At 45.6% G+C, this 16,327-nt stretch overlaps 1 protein-coding gene across 38 annotated transcripts in view; it reads left to right on the top strand.

The window, feature by feature from the left end:
- SORBS1 (sorbin and SH3 domain containing 1) overlaps window positions 1-16,327 on the top strand; it is a 212,920-nt gene that overhangs the window by 186,414 nt on the left and 10,179 nt on the right. For 34 of the 38 annotated variants that reach the window (XM_081191485.1, XM_081191457.1, XM_081191484.1 and 31 more), the window contains 5 exons: window positions 343-457; window positions 934-1,059; window positions 3,191-3,385; window positions 7,919-8,635; window positions 11,556-11,672. In XM_081191485.1, the coding sequence (XP_081047611.1) occupies window positions 343-457; window positions 934-1,059; window positions 3,191-3,385; window positions 7,919-8,635; window positions 11,556-11,672 (1,270 nt within the window). The remainder of the gene's footprint in view (window positions 1-342; window positions 458-933; window positions 1,060-3,190; window positions 3,386-7,918; window positions 8,636-11,555; window positions 11,673-16,327) is intronic. The other 4 variants (XM_081191466.1, XM_081191469.1, XM_081191471.1 and 1 more) reach the window with 2 other exon arrangements.

Here is a 16,327-nt window from a genome sequence, read left to right on the forward strand (position 1 = left end):
ATTTTTAATGGTGAAAAAACTCTGGAGTAGAAGGGTCTTCGATATCAGGGAAAGTGATGCTGAATAATAATAAAGTGTTTTGTTAAATTCTTATGCACAATGTCCATGTTAATTGCATCTAATTGTGGAAAAACAATGTTTCCGTGGCACTAAAGGTCTGTACTGTGGAAGTTGAGGAATTACTGAGGGAGATTCACTAGGTCCAGATTTGCCTCTGCAAGAATTTGGATATGGGGAATCTCCAATAGTGCTTTCAGATAATGGCATGCATATGCTACTTGTATTAATATTTACAAGAGATGTTAATTGCGCATTAACACATAACCTGTCTGTTTTTAACAGGGAGCTCCCACTGAAGAAAGGGGATGTCGTTTACATTTATAAGCAAATTGATCAGAATTGGTTTGAAGGCGAACACCATGGCAGAGTTGGAATTTTCCCACAATCATACATAGAGGTACTTCTTTTTGTTGTGCAGATACAATGAGTCAACGTGGTGAGACTTGGTTTGTTTCATTCAATTTATATCTCGCCCATCTTCCCAAAGGAGCAATTTCAAATAAGCCACAAGGTGAGAAATATTTTACGGCCACATTCATTGTTTAAAACTTACCCGAGTCACTTGAACCATTAAAACTGCTTTACAGTCACCCCTTACTAGAATCATGCTTCCAGTGTGTAACACAGAAGTTTTGATTCAGATGCCATGATAAACCACCATTGGATGTTTCTTGGGACTTACATAACTCATCTTTTCCTCATTTTCCCCCACAACATTCCAAAGGGATGGTTTCCAATTGCCAAACCATGGTTTAGGCATTGCATCTCAACCGAGTCAGTCAAGCTATTTTGCACATCCACATCTAACCTGGTACTGGAATCCAATGACTGGGGTCCTCATATCTGCCTTTTGGTGTGTGTGTTTTTTTATAGCTACTCCCTCCCACAGAAAAAGCTCAGCCTAAGAAAACATCACCAATACAAGTCCTGGAATATGGAGACGCTATTGCCAAGTTCAATTTCAATGGTGACACTCAAGTGGAAATGTCCTTCAGAAAGGTACAGGTGTCTTTGGATCATGAAAATCAGCGAGAAAGGTTTTCCCCCTGTTTCTTTCAAAGGAGGCTTTCTATTTTGTTGCCCGGCTGCCCTTGTCTCGCTCCTTTGTAACTTGGTGAGTGTCTACGGTGACACTTAACCATGGTTAAGCAAGGCTGCTGGATTCACATATAGTGCCAAGCCATAATTGAAACAAACCAGGCTTTAGAGTTTGGTTTGTTGGCGAACTGTGGTCAGGGTTAACACATGCTGTGAAGCTGTGTGTTTTCTCCAAAGCTGGGACTCCACATTGAGTGGCAGGAGGAGACCCGGCTCCCAAGAAGGAGCACTGGGCCTGAAGCCAGGAGTGCTTGATGGAATAAGCATTCTTGTGAGCATGTGGACTTTGCTGCCTCTGTTCAGAAATGTGGCGGGTAGACAGGATTGTTTGCACAACTTCATGTTATAATAATAATAATAATTTATTATTTGTACCCCGCCCATCTGGCTGGGTTTCCCCAGCCACTCTGGGCAGCTTCCACAAAGACCAAAAATACACTAATATGTCATACATTAAAAGCTTCCCTGAAGAGGGCTGCCTTAAGATGTCTTCTGAATGTCAGGTAGTTGTTTATCTCTTTGACATCTGATGGGAGGGCGTTCCACAGGGTGGGCGCCATTACCGAGAAGGCCCTCTGCCTGGTTCCCTGTAGCTTTGCTTCTCGCAGTGAGGGAACCGCCAGAAGGCCCTCGGCGCTGGACCTCAGTGTCCGGGCAGAATGATGGGGGTGGAGACGCTCCTTCAGGTATACTGGGCCGAGGCCATTTAGGGCTTTCAAGGTCAGCACCAACACTTTGAATTGTGCTCGGAAACGTACTGGGAGCCAATGCAGGTCTTTCAGGACTGGTGTTATGTGGTCTCAGTGGCCACTCCCAGTCACCAGTCTGGCTGCTGCATTCTGGATTAGTTGTAGTTTCCAGGTCACCTTCAAAGGTAGCCCCACGTAGAGCGCATTGCAGTAGTCCAAGCAGGAGATAACTAGAGCATGCACCTCATGTTCTCAGATCCCGGTTCCCTGATCCTGAAAGCCTTGCCCCTGAGCTGTGTTTAGGGAACCTTGAAGCTCCTCCTAAGTTGGCTTGATCCTTGCTGCATTGCTGGCACCCATGGGCACCTGGATTAATTCCTGCTCTTCTCCTGTTGCAGAGCTTGCACAGTCAGTCTGCTGGAGAAAAGCTTGGCTACTTCATTTAGAAGAAAGCGCACCTTGTCATTGTTCTTGGGCGAGAGCCAGGGCAGTGATCTTGTGCATACAATGGTTGCCTTTTTCACCTTGTGTTCTGCTTCATTGTTGGGTCTCGGACTGGAATTCAGCAAGTACCAACATCTGACAATAGCTTTGTGGCCATTCCTGGAATCCTTCCCTCTTGTTCCCTTCCTGAATATGTTCCATCACAGTTTGGCCACCGGTCCAGGAGTTGGGTAGCTGCAGTCATGCTCTCTGTTGCCCCATGAAAGCAGACTAGAGGGTCTGCAAATCTGATTTCAAATTGGGATCATGTGTCGAATCCCTTTTAGCCATAGCTGTCAACTTACAGATTTGAAAATAAGGGGCAGAAAGCCCAACCAGCAGCCAAACAAAGCCTCAAGCGGTGGTTCCCACAGCACGGCAACCCAGCAAAGGGGATGTAGCAAGGGAAACCACCGTCACCTTTCTGCTGGGAAGCGCTGAGCAAAGCCGAGTCCCCAGGCAACGCGGCCGATTTGATCGGCACAAGGCATGCAAGCTCCACCCCCCAGTCGTTCTTAGACTCCTTATTGGGTGAGCAACGCAGCCAAGCAACACAGTTGGAGCCTCCCTCTTCCCTGGCCGGCAGGGAGGGAGGGAGGGAGGGAGGGAGGGGAGCTGTTTCCTTTGAAACCCAGGAAATTTAAGGGACATCATCAATAAGGGACAGCAGTGGGACACAGCGCTGGGATAAGGGACTTTCCCGCCAAATAAGAGACGGTTGACAGCTATGCTTTTAGGAGTTCCGTGCAAACCGAAAGCATTGGCAGATGTGCAAATTCAGCTTTCCTACCTGAGCAGCAGGGCTGAAAGTCTTGCTGCAGATCAGGAGCTTGATCTGCCCATTCATACTTTCTCCGCAGGGCGAGAGGATCACACTGATTCGGCAAGTGGACGAAAACTGGTATGAAGGGAAAATCCCCAGTACTCACCGCCAAGGCATCTTCCCGGTCACCTACGTGGACATTTTCAAGCAGCCTGTGCTGAAGAACACACTAGACTATGGCAGCTTGTCGTTCTGCCACTCCCCAAACCGCAGTCTGACAACATCCCCGCAGGTACCTGCTCTGAATCCAGCCTTGCAAAACCGTAAGGCGTTGCTGTTTTTTGCTAGAGAGTCCCTTCTCCTGCTAATAACTCTTAGATAGTAAGGAGAACACATTTACCAGCGGTATATTCAAAAGATACATCTATTGCATCGCACCATATGGAGTGGCAGTTGTGGAAAGTGTTGACAATAAACTCACCGTTTAGGAAAGTTCAAACGACCTGTTTCACACACGACACTAAATCAGGCCTTGCTCTGAGAAAGGAGATTGTGGCGGCTTTTGCTGGTTCTGCTGCTGCAAGCTAAGCATGTTGGCATAGCCCGGGTTTGTGTGTTTGCCTTGCGCCAGACAAACCATGACCCATAACGCAAGAATTGTTCTTGGTTTGCTACTTGTAGTTTGGGGAAGGCAAACCATGATTTAAATCACGGCTGTTCTCACAGCAGCAAAGCGGCATCAGGAGCAAGGCAGCCACAAGCTATCAAGGAGCCTGCACACCCATTTGTTTGCATTAAGCCATGGTTTGGCTTAGAGTTACACGCAAACTGAGCCAAAGCGATTTCGGCAAGAGTGAAATAAACAGGGCCATACAATTGTTCCTTAAAGGGCTTTGCCTATGCATTCCTCCTTAACTTTGAGCAGGAATTGGAACTTTGCACCAATAATTCTAGTGTGGCAGAGTGTGTACATTGCTCAGAGGCAAGCACAGTTTTAGAAAATAGTTTTAGAAATGGCAAAGCCCAGAGGATAGCCTTATACTTTTTAAAAAAATAAGCAGCCATGTGGTAAAATTGGTAAGCACCCACTTCTTAATGAACCACACGCACATATTTTTAAAATAGTTCCTAAACAGCATAAGCACGGGTAGAAAGTAGTTGTACATTTTCCCCTCCTGTTCCAGCTGCTCAGTATCTACCAGAGCAATGCTGACTTTGTTCCTAAAAGGGTGTTGTGTTATGTTTGGGATTTTAAGAGACGCTTCCCGAGCTGCTACAGAAAATCTCCTGGAAAGCAGTTTGGCAGTGATTGAGGAACAAAAGAAGGAAACAAGCACATGCGTGATAAGAGGGAGGCTTCCGTTCCTATGAAAATATATTGCCTGCCAAGCCTTTAGATGACAATCATGAAGGCAGTTAGGCAGCTTTAGTTTTTCTGAAGACCACGAGATGGATTCCGCCTAACCGGTAGGATTGCAGCTTTAGTTGGGCAGGACCAATTGGGTCAAACTAGTCCTGAAATGAGCAACTGATTGTCACTGCAGTTCACTGTACCACTGGCCCAAAGGAGGTCTCTTAGGAGTTGGGTGCACAGGTATCAACAGCGCCAGAGTGATCAGTTCTAGTGCTTTTATTAAAAAAGGGTGCAGACTTACAGCAAAGCAGCCTGTTGAGTCTCCTAGCTTTGTTGGACGGACACTGCACCCAAACATACATTCTGTATATATACAAAGCAGCATATATCATTTTATCTCGGACCCCCCATCACTTAAGGGACGCGGGTGGCACTGTGGGTTAAACCACAGAGCCTAGGACTTGCTGATCAGAAGGTCGGCAGTTCGAATCCCCACGGCGGGGTGAGCTCCCGTTGCTTGGTCCCTGCTCCTGCCAACCTAGCAGTTCGAAAGCACATCAAAGTGCAAGTAGATAAATAGGGAAGGTAAACGGTGTTTCCGTGCGCTGCTCTGGTTCGCCAGAAGCGGCTTAGTCATGCTGGCCACATGACCCGGAAGCTGTACGCCAGCTCCCTCGGCCAATAAAGCTAGCTGAGCACGCAACCCCAGAGTCGGTCACGACTGGACCTAACGGTCAGGGGTCCCTTTACCTTTATTAAAAGGAGGGACGTGATAAGAGGTTTATAACAGTGTGGAGAAAGGGCATAGAAAGAATTCTTTCTACCTCCGTGAAAATCCTAGACTCTATGCAAAGACTAAATTGAGTGAGAGTAGATGCAGGAAGGAGAAAATGAAGCACTTTTTACATGTAATCTCTGGAATCTGCAATCACAAGATGTGGTGGTGTGAAAGGATTTAGATGGCAAGCCTGATAACAGTTCCTTGCTCTGCTGCGGTGAGATCAGCCATGAACCCGGGCCTTCTCCAAACTACAAGTGGTAAACCAAGAACAATTCTTGGTTGTGGCTCGTGGTTTGTCTGGAGCAAGGCGAAAAACCAAGCCTGAGTTTCGGCTGGCAGGCTTAGCTCGCAGCAGCAGAACAGAGGAGGAAGGCCACTGCAACATTCTATTTGGGAACTGCCAGGTTGAGAAGCGCTAGGCTACCGACTGGCGGTTGCTGGGGAGGAAGAGCAAGGGATGGCTAATGTCTTTATGGCTTCTGTGCTTCCCGGAAACATTGTGGGAAGCAGGATGTGGAACAACAGGGAACTTTACACCTGTGCTGTTCTTAAAGTACTTAAAGACAGTGGTGCCCATGAGGCCCATGTACTTGCACTTTGACGTGCTTTCGAACTGCTAGGTTGGCAGGAGCAGAGACAGAGCAACGGGAGCTCACCCCGCCGCGGGGATTCGAACCGCCGACCTTCTGATCGGCAAGTCCTAGGCTCTGTGGTTTAACGCACAGCGCCACCCGCGTCCCTGTCCCTCCTTTTAGTCACCTGCATTTATAAGACCCCAAATGCTTTCAATTTTTTCTTGGGAAGGCTGACCCTGGTCATTTTGTCTGGCTTCTTGTGCATTCAAGCTCTTACCATTTTTCTAGGTGGGGCGACCAGAACTGTTCCAAATGTCACTACACCAGGAAGGCATTAGAATCCTGGCAGTGTTATATTCCATGGCATTTGACATTCATTATTATATTAATTACTCTCCCTTCTCCACAAGGTCCTGGGGTGGGTTACAACAATGTAAAATACAACATAGAAAATAGTTCAATTGCAATCACAACCAGAGTGGATCCTAGCTATCTATTGCTGCAGTACACAGATGTAACATTTTTCGCCACCCCAACACTTGTTCCTAGTCATCATCAGTATAGATGTGAAGCTGCAATATCCATCCCAACATGTATCACTTTACATTTCCTCACATCGAAAAAGAATAACAGGAGGACAGATGGAGGCAAAGTAGGAGCGCAGATGGCTGTTTACTCTGCCAAAAGCATTCTGAATTTAAAATCCCTCTCCAAGGACACCACACCATATATATTTTTTAAAAAAACAAAATGTAGCGAAAACTAAACTCAGGAATATAATTCATAAAAGGTACTAAAGGCAGCTTTAATGGGGAATGACCAAATAATAAATAATAATATAATAATAATTTATTATTTATACCCCGCCCATCTGGCTGGGCTTCCCCAGGCACTCTGGGCGTCTTCCAAAAAAATATTAAAATACTGTAATACATCGAACATTAAAAACTTCCCTAAACAGGGCTGCCTTCAGATGTCTTCTAAAAGTCTGGTGGTAGTTGTTCTCTTTGACATCTGGTGGGAGGGCGTTCCACAGGGCGGGTGCCACTACCGAGAAGGCCCTCTGCCTGGTTCCCTGTAACTTGGCTTCTCGCAGTGAGGGAACCGCCAGAAGGCCATTGGTGCTGGACCTCAATGTCTGGGTAGAACGATGGGGGTGGAGACGCTCCTTCAGATATACTGGACCAAGGGATTTTGATGGCCACCTTCCCATCTCATGAAATCTCCCATCAGACTATGTTGCTCAGGCCAGACCTCTAACCAGACTGCATTTCCTCCCCCCACCGCCCCCCATCTTTTGGCTTGTAAATATCCAAGAATTACCCCAAAGCTTTTCCTCAGCCAACAAGCCGCAGTTCCGTAATGCAATACGAAAAGAACACGAGAAATCAGGAATGGGGCACTAGCGTTATAACCAGTAAAAAAATAATGCAATATAAACACCATGTCTGAATGCAGGCTGTGTAATTCTGTTAAACGAACAGAAACCATTATAAACTTCATGTGAAAGAAATGTTAAAATTTTGATATAGGGCAAGACGTGCTGAATCTTACCACCACCGCCTGCGTGTCTTTCTTCCCCAAAAAATCAGTATTTTTCTCATGGTGGCGCCCCAATACCATAAGTAACATCTGGCACAGCTAAATAAACACAATTTCAGGGATCAGAAGCAGCAAGAGAATTTCGCCTTCGTCCCACCCCACCCATACTGGATTTTTAAATCCCCCACTCCCAGCTTTTTAGGGAATTTGCAGCAGCCAGCTTGCGTCCCTCCTAGAATCATGTCTTCATGGCACCCTTATTGAACCATATACTGAAACCTGCATATATCTACCTTCATGTATCTGCAGAACTTGACGCCTGCTGTCAGTAGTGCCTGTCTGCTCTTGCAAACGCTTGTTTCCATTCCTCTATCTCTGAACCTTTGAAACACCCTAAATTGTCAGTGCTCAGCCATGCACTAGTTTTTCCACTTTTTTCCATTCTTTTGCTGTACACTCTTCATTTTTTATTATTATTTTTAATAACCTCTTCTTTCTTTCTTTCTTTCTTTCTTTCTTTCTTTCTTTCTTTCTTTCTTTCTTTCTTTCTTTCTTGTTTTCTTTTTTGTCAAGTCTCCCAGTTCTGAGCTGCTTTTCACACCAACTCCTCCACCTTTGGCCCCAATGCGCCCAGCCCTGTCTCCCGAGTTGCAGGCCGTCACCTCAGAGTGGATTTCCCTCACCTTGGGGGCACCCCGTGGCCACGCTCCACCTGTCACCCCTCCATTACCACCTCTTCCCGACGCTTCTCTCTGCAACGTCGACTATCTCACCCCTTCGGCGGTGGCCAGCCCCTCGCCTTCCATCAGCCTCCATCCCTCTAACATGTCCAGTTCCTCAACCCCGACCTCTTTCGTCTCCCCGCTGCCTCCCTCCCCTTACGAGCCGCAGTCGCCCGCCCAAAACCTCAGCCTGGCGGCTCAGCAAACCGAAGAGAAGTTTGCTAGCTCCCCTTCCCCGCAAATGAGCTACTGCGATTCGCCTTGCAGCCCCGACAGCTTCCTCTCAGAGCTCAGCGATGCCACTGAACGCCAAGGCAAGTTGCAGAAGAGCCGAGGGCCGAGCCGGAGAATGGAGAGGGAGGATTGCGTTACGGCCAACAGAAGTTGCGGTGGCATCCCTGAGATCTGTAGGGCGAGGGGCCTGTCAGAGCCGGAGAAGGCCGTTAGCTCACAAAAGAAACCTCTTCACACCATTGAGGAGAGCACGCTGTATCAGGAGCAGGGAGGTAGCCCCAAGTGCAGTTATAAGCAAGTTGAACAGAGGGAAAATCAAAGCAGGCCCTTCAAGGTATTTCTTCTGCATGAGTGTCCTGAGGTTAACATCGCTGTACGTTTGAGTGTTGCCTGTGTGTGCTACTGACCCGGGTTGCAGCTCACACTAGCTCAGTGTTTCCCAGACTTGCATCTCCAGCTGTTTTGTTTTTTGGACTACAACTCCCATCATGCCTTGCTAGCAGGACCAGTGGTCAGGGATGATGGGAACTGTAGTCCAAACACAGCTGGAGACCTAAGTCTGGGAAACACTGTTCTAGCTGGTATATTCCTTCTAGCTTGACGGTAACTAACAGCAAAACTTTGTCCCCTGAGCCGGTTGCGTTGGAAGAGTCAACAGAGCGAAGATCACTTTGGGATGGGTCCCAGGTTGAGAAGTGGTTCTCATATATAGCCTAGTCCAGGGTGTTATGAAGTTCTCACCCTGGGCCAGCAGGGGGATACTGTAGATAGTTATGCAAATAAGGGATCGAAAGTGACGTTCAGTGATTGGATAGTTTCAGAAAGTTGTTACAGTAACGTTGTACTGGAGCTCTATATAAGCAGGCTGAATGAACCCTTCAGTTCAGTTCTGTCCTGGCCTGTGAATAAATAAGAGCTGTTTGGAGAATCGCTGTGTCGTCTGATATGTTCACCCACAACTTAACACTGGCGACGAAGGTGGGATGGATGGACAGCAGAGCACAGCCGGATGCAGCCACCCTCTGAGCAGAGCTGAATCACTGAGCTGAAACACCAAGTGAAATCACTGAACGTCACTTTCGATCCCTTATTTGCATAACTATCTACAGTATCCCTCTGCTGGCCCAGGGTGAGAACTTCAGTACATAACACCGAGCTTTCCAAAGTGTGTGTTGTGACACGTTAGTGCGTCGGCTGCAGTGTGCAGCTGTGTCGTGTGAATGTCCCTGGAAAGCGGTTAGTTTGACCTTTGGTTTGCTAGTAAAACTGAATTACTGTGTCCTGAAAGGATGGACGTCTAAAAAGGGTGTCACTGACATGAAAAGTTTGGAAAGCTCTAGCCTAGTCTGTTGGACGGTGGCTCTCAAAGAATGTGTCTTGAGAGCAGCTTTGCTTTCGTGATCCGAGGAATGCTGTAGGCAAAGTAGCTGTAGTCCGCGTTCCCGTAAGATGTTAGGACCCTGCTCAGGTATCCCAAATGGAAAACACTCTTTAAGCTATGGTGTCATTTAGCAAAACTGATGCACTCACCCAGACAACAGCTAATGGTAATCTTGAGGGGTGGTGGTGGAGAGCAGTGAAAAAGCTTCTTCTCTGGTCCTCCAGGGAAAGGGCTTCCCATTGCCTTCCTCTGCCTCCAGCATATACCGTATTTTTTGCTCTATAAGACTCACTCCCCCCCCCCCAAAAAAGTAAGGGGAAATGTGTGTGCGTCTTATGGAGCGAATGCAGGCTGCACAGCTATCCCAGAAGCCAGAACAACAAGAGGGATTGCTGCTTTCACTGCGCAGCGATCCCTCTTGCTGTTCTGACTTCTGAGATTCAGAATATTTTTTTTCTTGTTTTCCTCCTCCAAAAACTAGGTGCGTCTTGTGGTCTGGTGCGTCTTATAGAGCAAAAAATACGGTATCTATTGCTTTTCCAGCCACCCAATTTCATTGAGGGTTTGAACCTCAGCAGAACTGGCAAGCCTATGGTACTATCATCCAGACAGTGAAAGTACCATATTTACTTGAGTTGAATGTGCCATCGAATCTAACGCGCACCTCAGTTTTCAGAACCTTGAAACGAAAGAAAGAGAGCATTTGCCAGCAAATGTAAATGTGCTGTTGAATCCAATGCGCACCTTAATTTTCACAACGTAATTTGGCCCCAATATGGTGAGCATTGGCTTTGAGTAAATAAGGTAGGTAGTTGGCTGCAGGGCTGGGTCTTTTGCATAGGAGGACAAAAAATATGGTTGCTGTGGGGCTGTTTTAGTAGGGATGGGGTATTCAAAACTGGAGAGGAATTCATTAGTTTACGTCCATCTCAGAAGGGGAGATGATAGTACTCGCCAACGAGTTGTAGACCTGGACTAGTAACATGCAGGCTGGGAAAACTCTTAGCAGCACCAAAGGTGTTTATTTCAGCTGGATGAAATATACTTGGAGTCGAGAGTGGATTTCATGCTCTTTATTCAGCTCATAGTGGTGAGGAGGAATGAAAGTTTCCCCAAAGTATCTGCTTTATATACATTATTTACACAATGGGCTGCACGTGATTGGCTAATTCCGGAATTCTCCTGTAGGCCAATCAGGTTGTGGATTTACTTCCACCTGGAGCTGGATTGGGTGGCTCCTGCAGACCAATCATACTGCTGCATTGTTCTAGGACCAATCAGACTGCTGCATTTTGGATCCTATTGTTCTAGGACCAATCAGATTGCTGCATTTTGGATCCTATTCAACTCAGTACATAACACCGGATCTCATATATTGGTTTTGGCATAACGCTGCGTACACAAAATACATGAAATTTGCCTCTCTCCTGCCCCAAAGAATCCCTGAAAGTGTAGTTTGCCCTTGCAGAGCTACAGTTCCCAGACCCCTTACAAACTACAGCTCTCAGCTTTAAAATGTACTTTTAAAATGCATGGTGTGTGCCTAACCCCTTGAGACCTGTGGAGGAACAACCAGAAAGGGATAGAATTTGTAAGTAAATATATTTCCAGGTGCACACTAATTCTTGTCTCAATGTTTTCAGGGGAGTCATGTCATTGAGCTAACAACATTCATTCAAAGCCCATTAAGCTTGCAATACTAATATGGGTCCCGACCACTTTGAAAAGGCATGCCTGTTTTTTGCATGGACTTGTTGACGATACTTGCACCGAGTTCAGAACACGTTTTCTTGTTTGTAAGAGCATCATTGCTGCATTGATGTGTCGACGGGTCATTTCCCTTTGCTGACCAACTTTTCCTTCCTTTTAAAAGTCTGTCAACGCAAAACCATTCTCTCCATCTACTCTTCTGTCTCCCTCTGCAATTTCTTCCTTTGCGGTTAGAACACAAGTACCTCCCAGACTCTCACGCACGGTCAACGTCCCACAGGTAATCACGGGAGTTTGGAGCCTGGGGGGGAATGTCATTGATTGATATTTCATGCTCACTGCTGTTGCTTATCAACATGTGAATTTCAGAGGCCAAGTACATCTTTTATATTTAGTAAATTGCTATGAGTATTAGATTAGGTTGGACTGATAAATAGATTGTTGCCGCCTTAATCTGAGCCAGAGACCATCTAAGACAGGCATAGGCAAACCCCAGCACTCCATCATCCCTGACCACTGGTCCTGTTAGCTAGGGATGATGGGAATTGTAGTCCCAAACATCTAGAGGGCCGGAGTTTGCCTATGCCTGATCTAAGAGCCAACTGTCTGCTCTGACTAGCAAAAGTAAAAGAAATGTACAACACCAAGCACAAAAGGCATGAGGGAGGAAACTTTAAAAAAGTACTTGAATTTTATAAAATAGCAGAAAGGCCTTAGGAAACGCTCAAGCCATTTCAGTTCAAAACCTTCTTCAGGGTCACAGTACAGTTCCTATTAAGGCAATAGCACGTCTTAATTAAGGTATTGCCTTAACAGGAAAACGGTATTCCTTGTTCCCCGCAAGGAGACTTTAAGTAAAACATGTCGGCCATTTTATAGGTCCTTCCTACTATTTTATACCATGGTGTTCTTTTAGAACTGTTTTGATATTTTTGCCTGTGTTTTATTTTTCTGGCTGTTATTCTGACTGCTAGCAGCCTCTCAAGATCTTCCTTTTTCAGCCGTATAAATTGGATCCTGTCTTCATTGAGAATATTAATTGGTTGGGTTTAAGGTCGTTAGCTTCACAAGTGGTTAGTTCAAATGGTTGAACTGACCCTGTGGGGTGGGAAACATTTTCATTACGAGTGACGTGGAAAAAGTTGTATCTGGTGTTAATTAATAGGTAATAGTGGCCTAGATGAGCCAAGATCTGGCTCAATGTAAATCATTTTACTATATTCACAGGGATGAATAAGGTACATTTATGGAACACTGCCTAATGTGCTAAATTAGCACAGGCCCTATTAATCTCAGCCAGGATTCCATGTTACTATCCTTATATAAACTGTGCATAACTTTTTGGCTAGGCAAGGTTTTTGTGTTGGAATCACGTGGGTAGGTTCTCTTGCTATTTGTTAAGCTTTCATTGGCAGTGAGAGAGGTTGGGGGTCCCAGGGCATGGATGGTGGTCTGCAATGAGTTCTGTTTGCTTGTGTTAGGGAGCGGTTGTTAGGTCAACTTACCTATGCTATCAGTGGGTTCTTGCTGTTGTCTTGTTGGGCTGTGTGTGTAATAAAGGGGGGGAGCTACACCGGGGTGAAGGTGTCCTCTTTTATTTTTCATTGTGCTAGTTTCAGTTTCTTCGTTAGCTTTTCTGAGAGGGCTGTTTCCCATATGGTTTGGTACCAGTGGTCCATGTTCACTCCTAACAGGTCCGGTACGGCAAAGTACCGTATTTTTTGCTCTAGAAGACTCACTTTTTCCCTCCTAAAAAGTAAGGGGAAATGTGTGTGCGTCTTATGGAGCGAATGCAGGCTGCGCAGCTATCCCAGAAGCCAGAACAGCAAGAGGGATTGCTGCTTTCACTGCGTAGCGATTCCTCTTGCTGTTCTGGCTTCTGAGATTCAGAATATTTTTTTTCTTGTTTTCCTCCTCCAAAAACTAGTCTTGTGGTCTGGTGCGTCTTATAGAGCGAAAAATACGGTGCATTACAAAGAGAGACTTTGTCTGTGTGGACAACCCTGCGTGGGGGACTTTTATTGCAGTGCCTGTTATATATAGACCCAAGAGACCGATCTATAAAACCCTTGTTTATGAATGGAACACATCTGAATAGGGTGGAAAGGGTGTAATGGCTGCTGCGCGACACTGACGACTTTGTTACTTATAAAGTAGCACTCTATGCGTTGACAGCTAAAAAGATCAGGAGGAAAGAACTAGAGAAAAATAGCAGTCAACTGCAAAGGGGATTCGGATATTTAATTTGACACATCTTACCTGAGAATCTTCTGCTATTCTATTTAATGCAACAAATAATTTTAGTAGCCGCGACCGTGGTTTTATTGTATGTGTGGTGCCTGATTATTTTTATGGTTATTGTCTTTCGTTTTGCTCGCCTTCTGAATGATGCCATGGCCTATGGCTAGTGCTATAAAAAGGTTAACTGGAACTGGAGCAGGTCCCACCAGTGTCTAGTTATGAGGCTCCTGGCTGCTGAGAGTAGCTGGCTTAAGAGTTTTTTGTAGCGTGATTGTGCATTATCATCTTAGAACATATTCAGTAAGGCCAGTTCTGAAGTGTCTTCTAATACCTGCTTTGTCCTTTTGCATATTTCTAGTAGGACTGATGTCCAAAAGTGTTTGATTTTGGGGCAGTCCCACTATATATGGAGGGAAGTGCCTGTAGAGGGGCAACCTCTCCAGCACTTTTGTGAGGTTTCTGGGTATATCAGCACCAACTTACGTGGTGTTAGGTACCATCTGTAGATAAGTTTCTGGGCAAGTTTCCCTTTGTTTTGGCTGAGATTAAAGGGTGGTTTTGACCACAGTTTAGTCCATTGGGTAGGGTTTATTTCGTAACGTATTTTTTGCTCTAGAAGACTCACTTTTTCCTTCCTAAAAAGTAAGGGGAAATATGTGTGCTCTAGAAGACTCACTTTTTCCCTCCTAAAAAGTAAGGGGAAATGTGTGAGCAAAAAACCCATTGTTTTTTGATTGAGATGAGGAGGTTTGTGGGATTCTGGCCTATGGAGCAGTATTTTGTTATTTGTGGATAGCATCTCTTTGTCATGTCCCTCTGCTGTCAGGAGTTTTTTGAAGGTGGTCAAAGGCCTAGTGGGTGCTGTTTTTATTGCTGGGGTGTTTAAGAAGGCATGTAGCTGGTAGGGTGTTAGCCAGGTATTTGGGTATCCCCTAGTTTGTCTTGTATTTCTTACGTCGGTATGGGTTTATAGGCATCTGTTAGGTGGTGTAAGGCTTTGGCTTGCCAAGTTTTTACTTGGAAGTTTGGGGCTGTGTGATGGAGTCGTGGATTGTGGGCCCAGGGAGGTTAGTTGGGATGGGGTTGGAGACAGTTTGCCTACTTTTTCCTTCCATGTTTTAAACATGGACTGTGTGGACCTGTTTAGTCTTGCTGGGATTTTCCTTAGCTTGCTTTGGAAGAATGAGTATGCTATGGCGGGGGTGTTTTCGATTGTGTCTATTTTCACGTGTGCCTATTGTTTCGTCTCGTCTTCTAGGATGTACGGGATTATGTGGCGCACTTGGTTGGCGAGGTGTAGTTTGGTCAGAATCGAGTATACACTTCCAAAATTAATGCTGAATACATTACTTCTGGTAAACGAGCTGCAGAACCGCTAGAGGGCCATGAAAAATTGTGTCCCATGATTTTTAGACTCGACTACCCATGTACTATCTGAAACCAAAGGGGCTCATTGGTTGCCAGATGTGAAATATATTGCCATTCTTTTAAGCTCTCCAACCTCGCTATAATCCTATCTCAGTGTTTCTCAAATTTGGGTCCCCAGCTGCTGTTGGACTACAACTCCCATCATCCCTAGCTAGCAGGTCCCATGGTCAGGGATGATGGGAGTTGTAGTCCCAAGTCTGAGAAACGCTGCTAGATTGCAGCCTCCCAAATACAGGGTCACAGGTTTGGAACCTTCCCCCAAACTCATAACAATAGTCTTAGAAAAGAAAAACCAAAGTGACAGAGTTTTTGGTGTTTTTTTTAAAAAAGGAAAACACAAAGGTGTGATCAGTTGTCTGTCCTTTTCTGAACAGAGGGCACTAAACACTGGATGTGTTTGTGTGTATGTCATGCTGCTAGCTGGAAGATCACATAATCCAGACTCTCAACAGCTAATTAGTGAGTGGCAAGGTGTTGCGCTAATTGCAGTAGGATGCAAGGCACAAGGTGTTGTCTTCCAAGCCAACAGATGATGCAGCAATTTGCCCTGCAACACACAATGTCTTGACAAGCTAGAACAGCCCTTGCCAGCTAGCCATTACAGACACAGTAGGAATTGAGAGACAAGTTGGGAGCTGAGTACATAGAACTGAGGTGCTCTTTGGTAACAATACAGCTGAAAGGACCTTTTTCACCTGTTATGAAGCCGAATCATAGAAATCATAAGGGAGAGGTTGCGTATCATAATTTCAACGATGTGAAAGACCACTTTACCCAATTTGTTCTCCCCAGATTCTGTCTTGAGAGTTTCAGGAGACTGGTTAAAGTCTCCTGAGGTTATCTCTTGCTTAAATGGATGTCGTTGCTGTGTTGGGTTCTTTGAAATGGGAATTGAAACAGCACAGCTCTCGCCATCCATCGAGAGATTTTTGTATGTGAATAAGCGCCGTAAAAAATGAATCTGACTTGTGTGCCTGAGCCCAAACGCATTCTTCTGCAGCTGACATTTATGTCTGTGAATTGTGACGGCTTGTGCCCAGTAACTTGAATGTACTGTCCTTCCGTCTAAGTGGAAAATTGCCACAGTAGACATTCCCAGTTATATAAAAGGGGGAGAGAGAGAGAGAAAAAAGAGAAATGAGTCGAAGCTAGCAGCAAAGTGTAAACTTGGAAGCCTTCCTATCTACATCACTTGTGCCTGCTTCTCATATCCCCAGAAAGGACTCCCAATTTGTTCTTTTCCCCCCCAAGAGGGGCAGCTGTGCT

The sequence above is a fragment of the Podarcis bocagei genome (assembly GCF_964188305.1).
Source record: "Podarcis bocagei genome assembly, chromosome: 4".
In the NCBI taxonomy this organism is placed as follows: domain Eukaryota; kingdom Metazoa; phylum Chordata; class Lepidosauria; order Squamata; family Lacertidae; genus Podarcis; species Podarcis bocagei.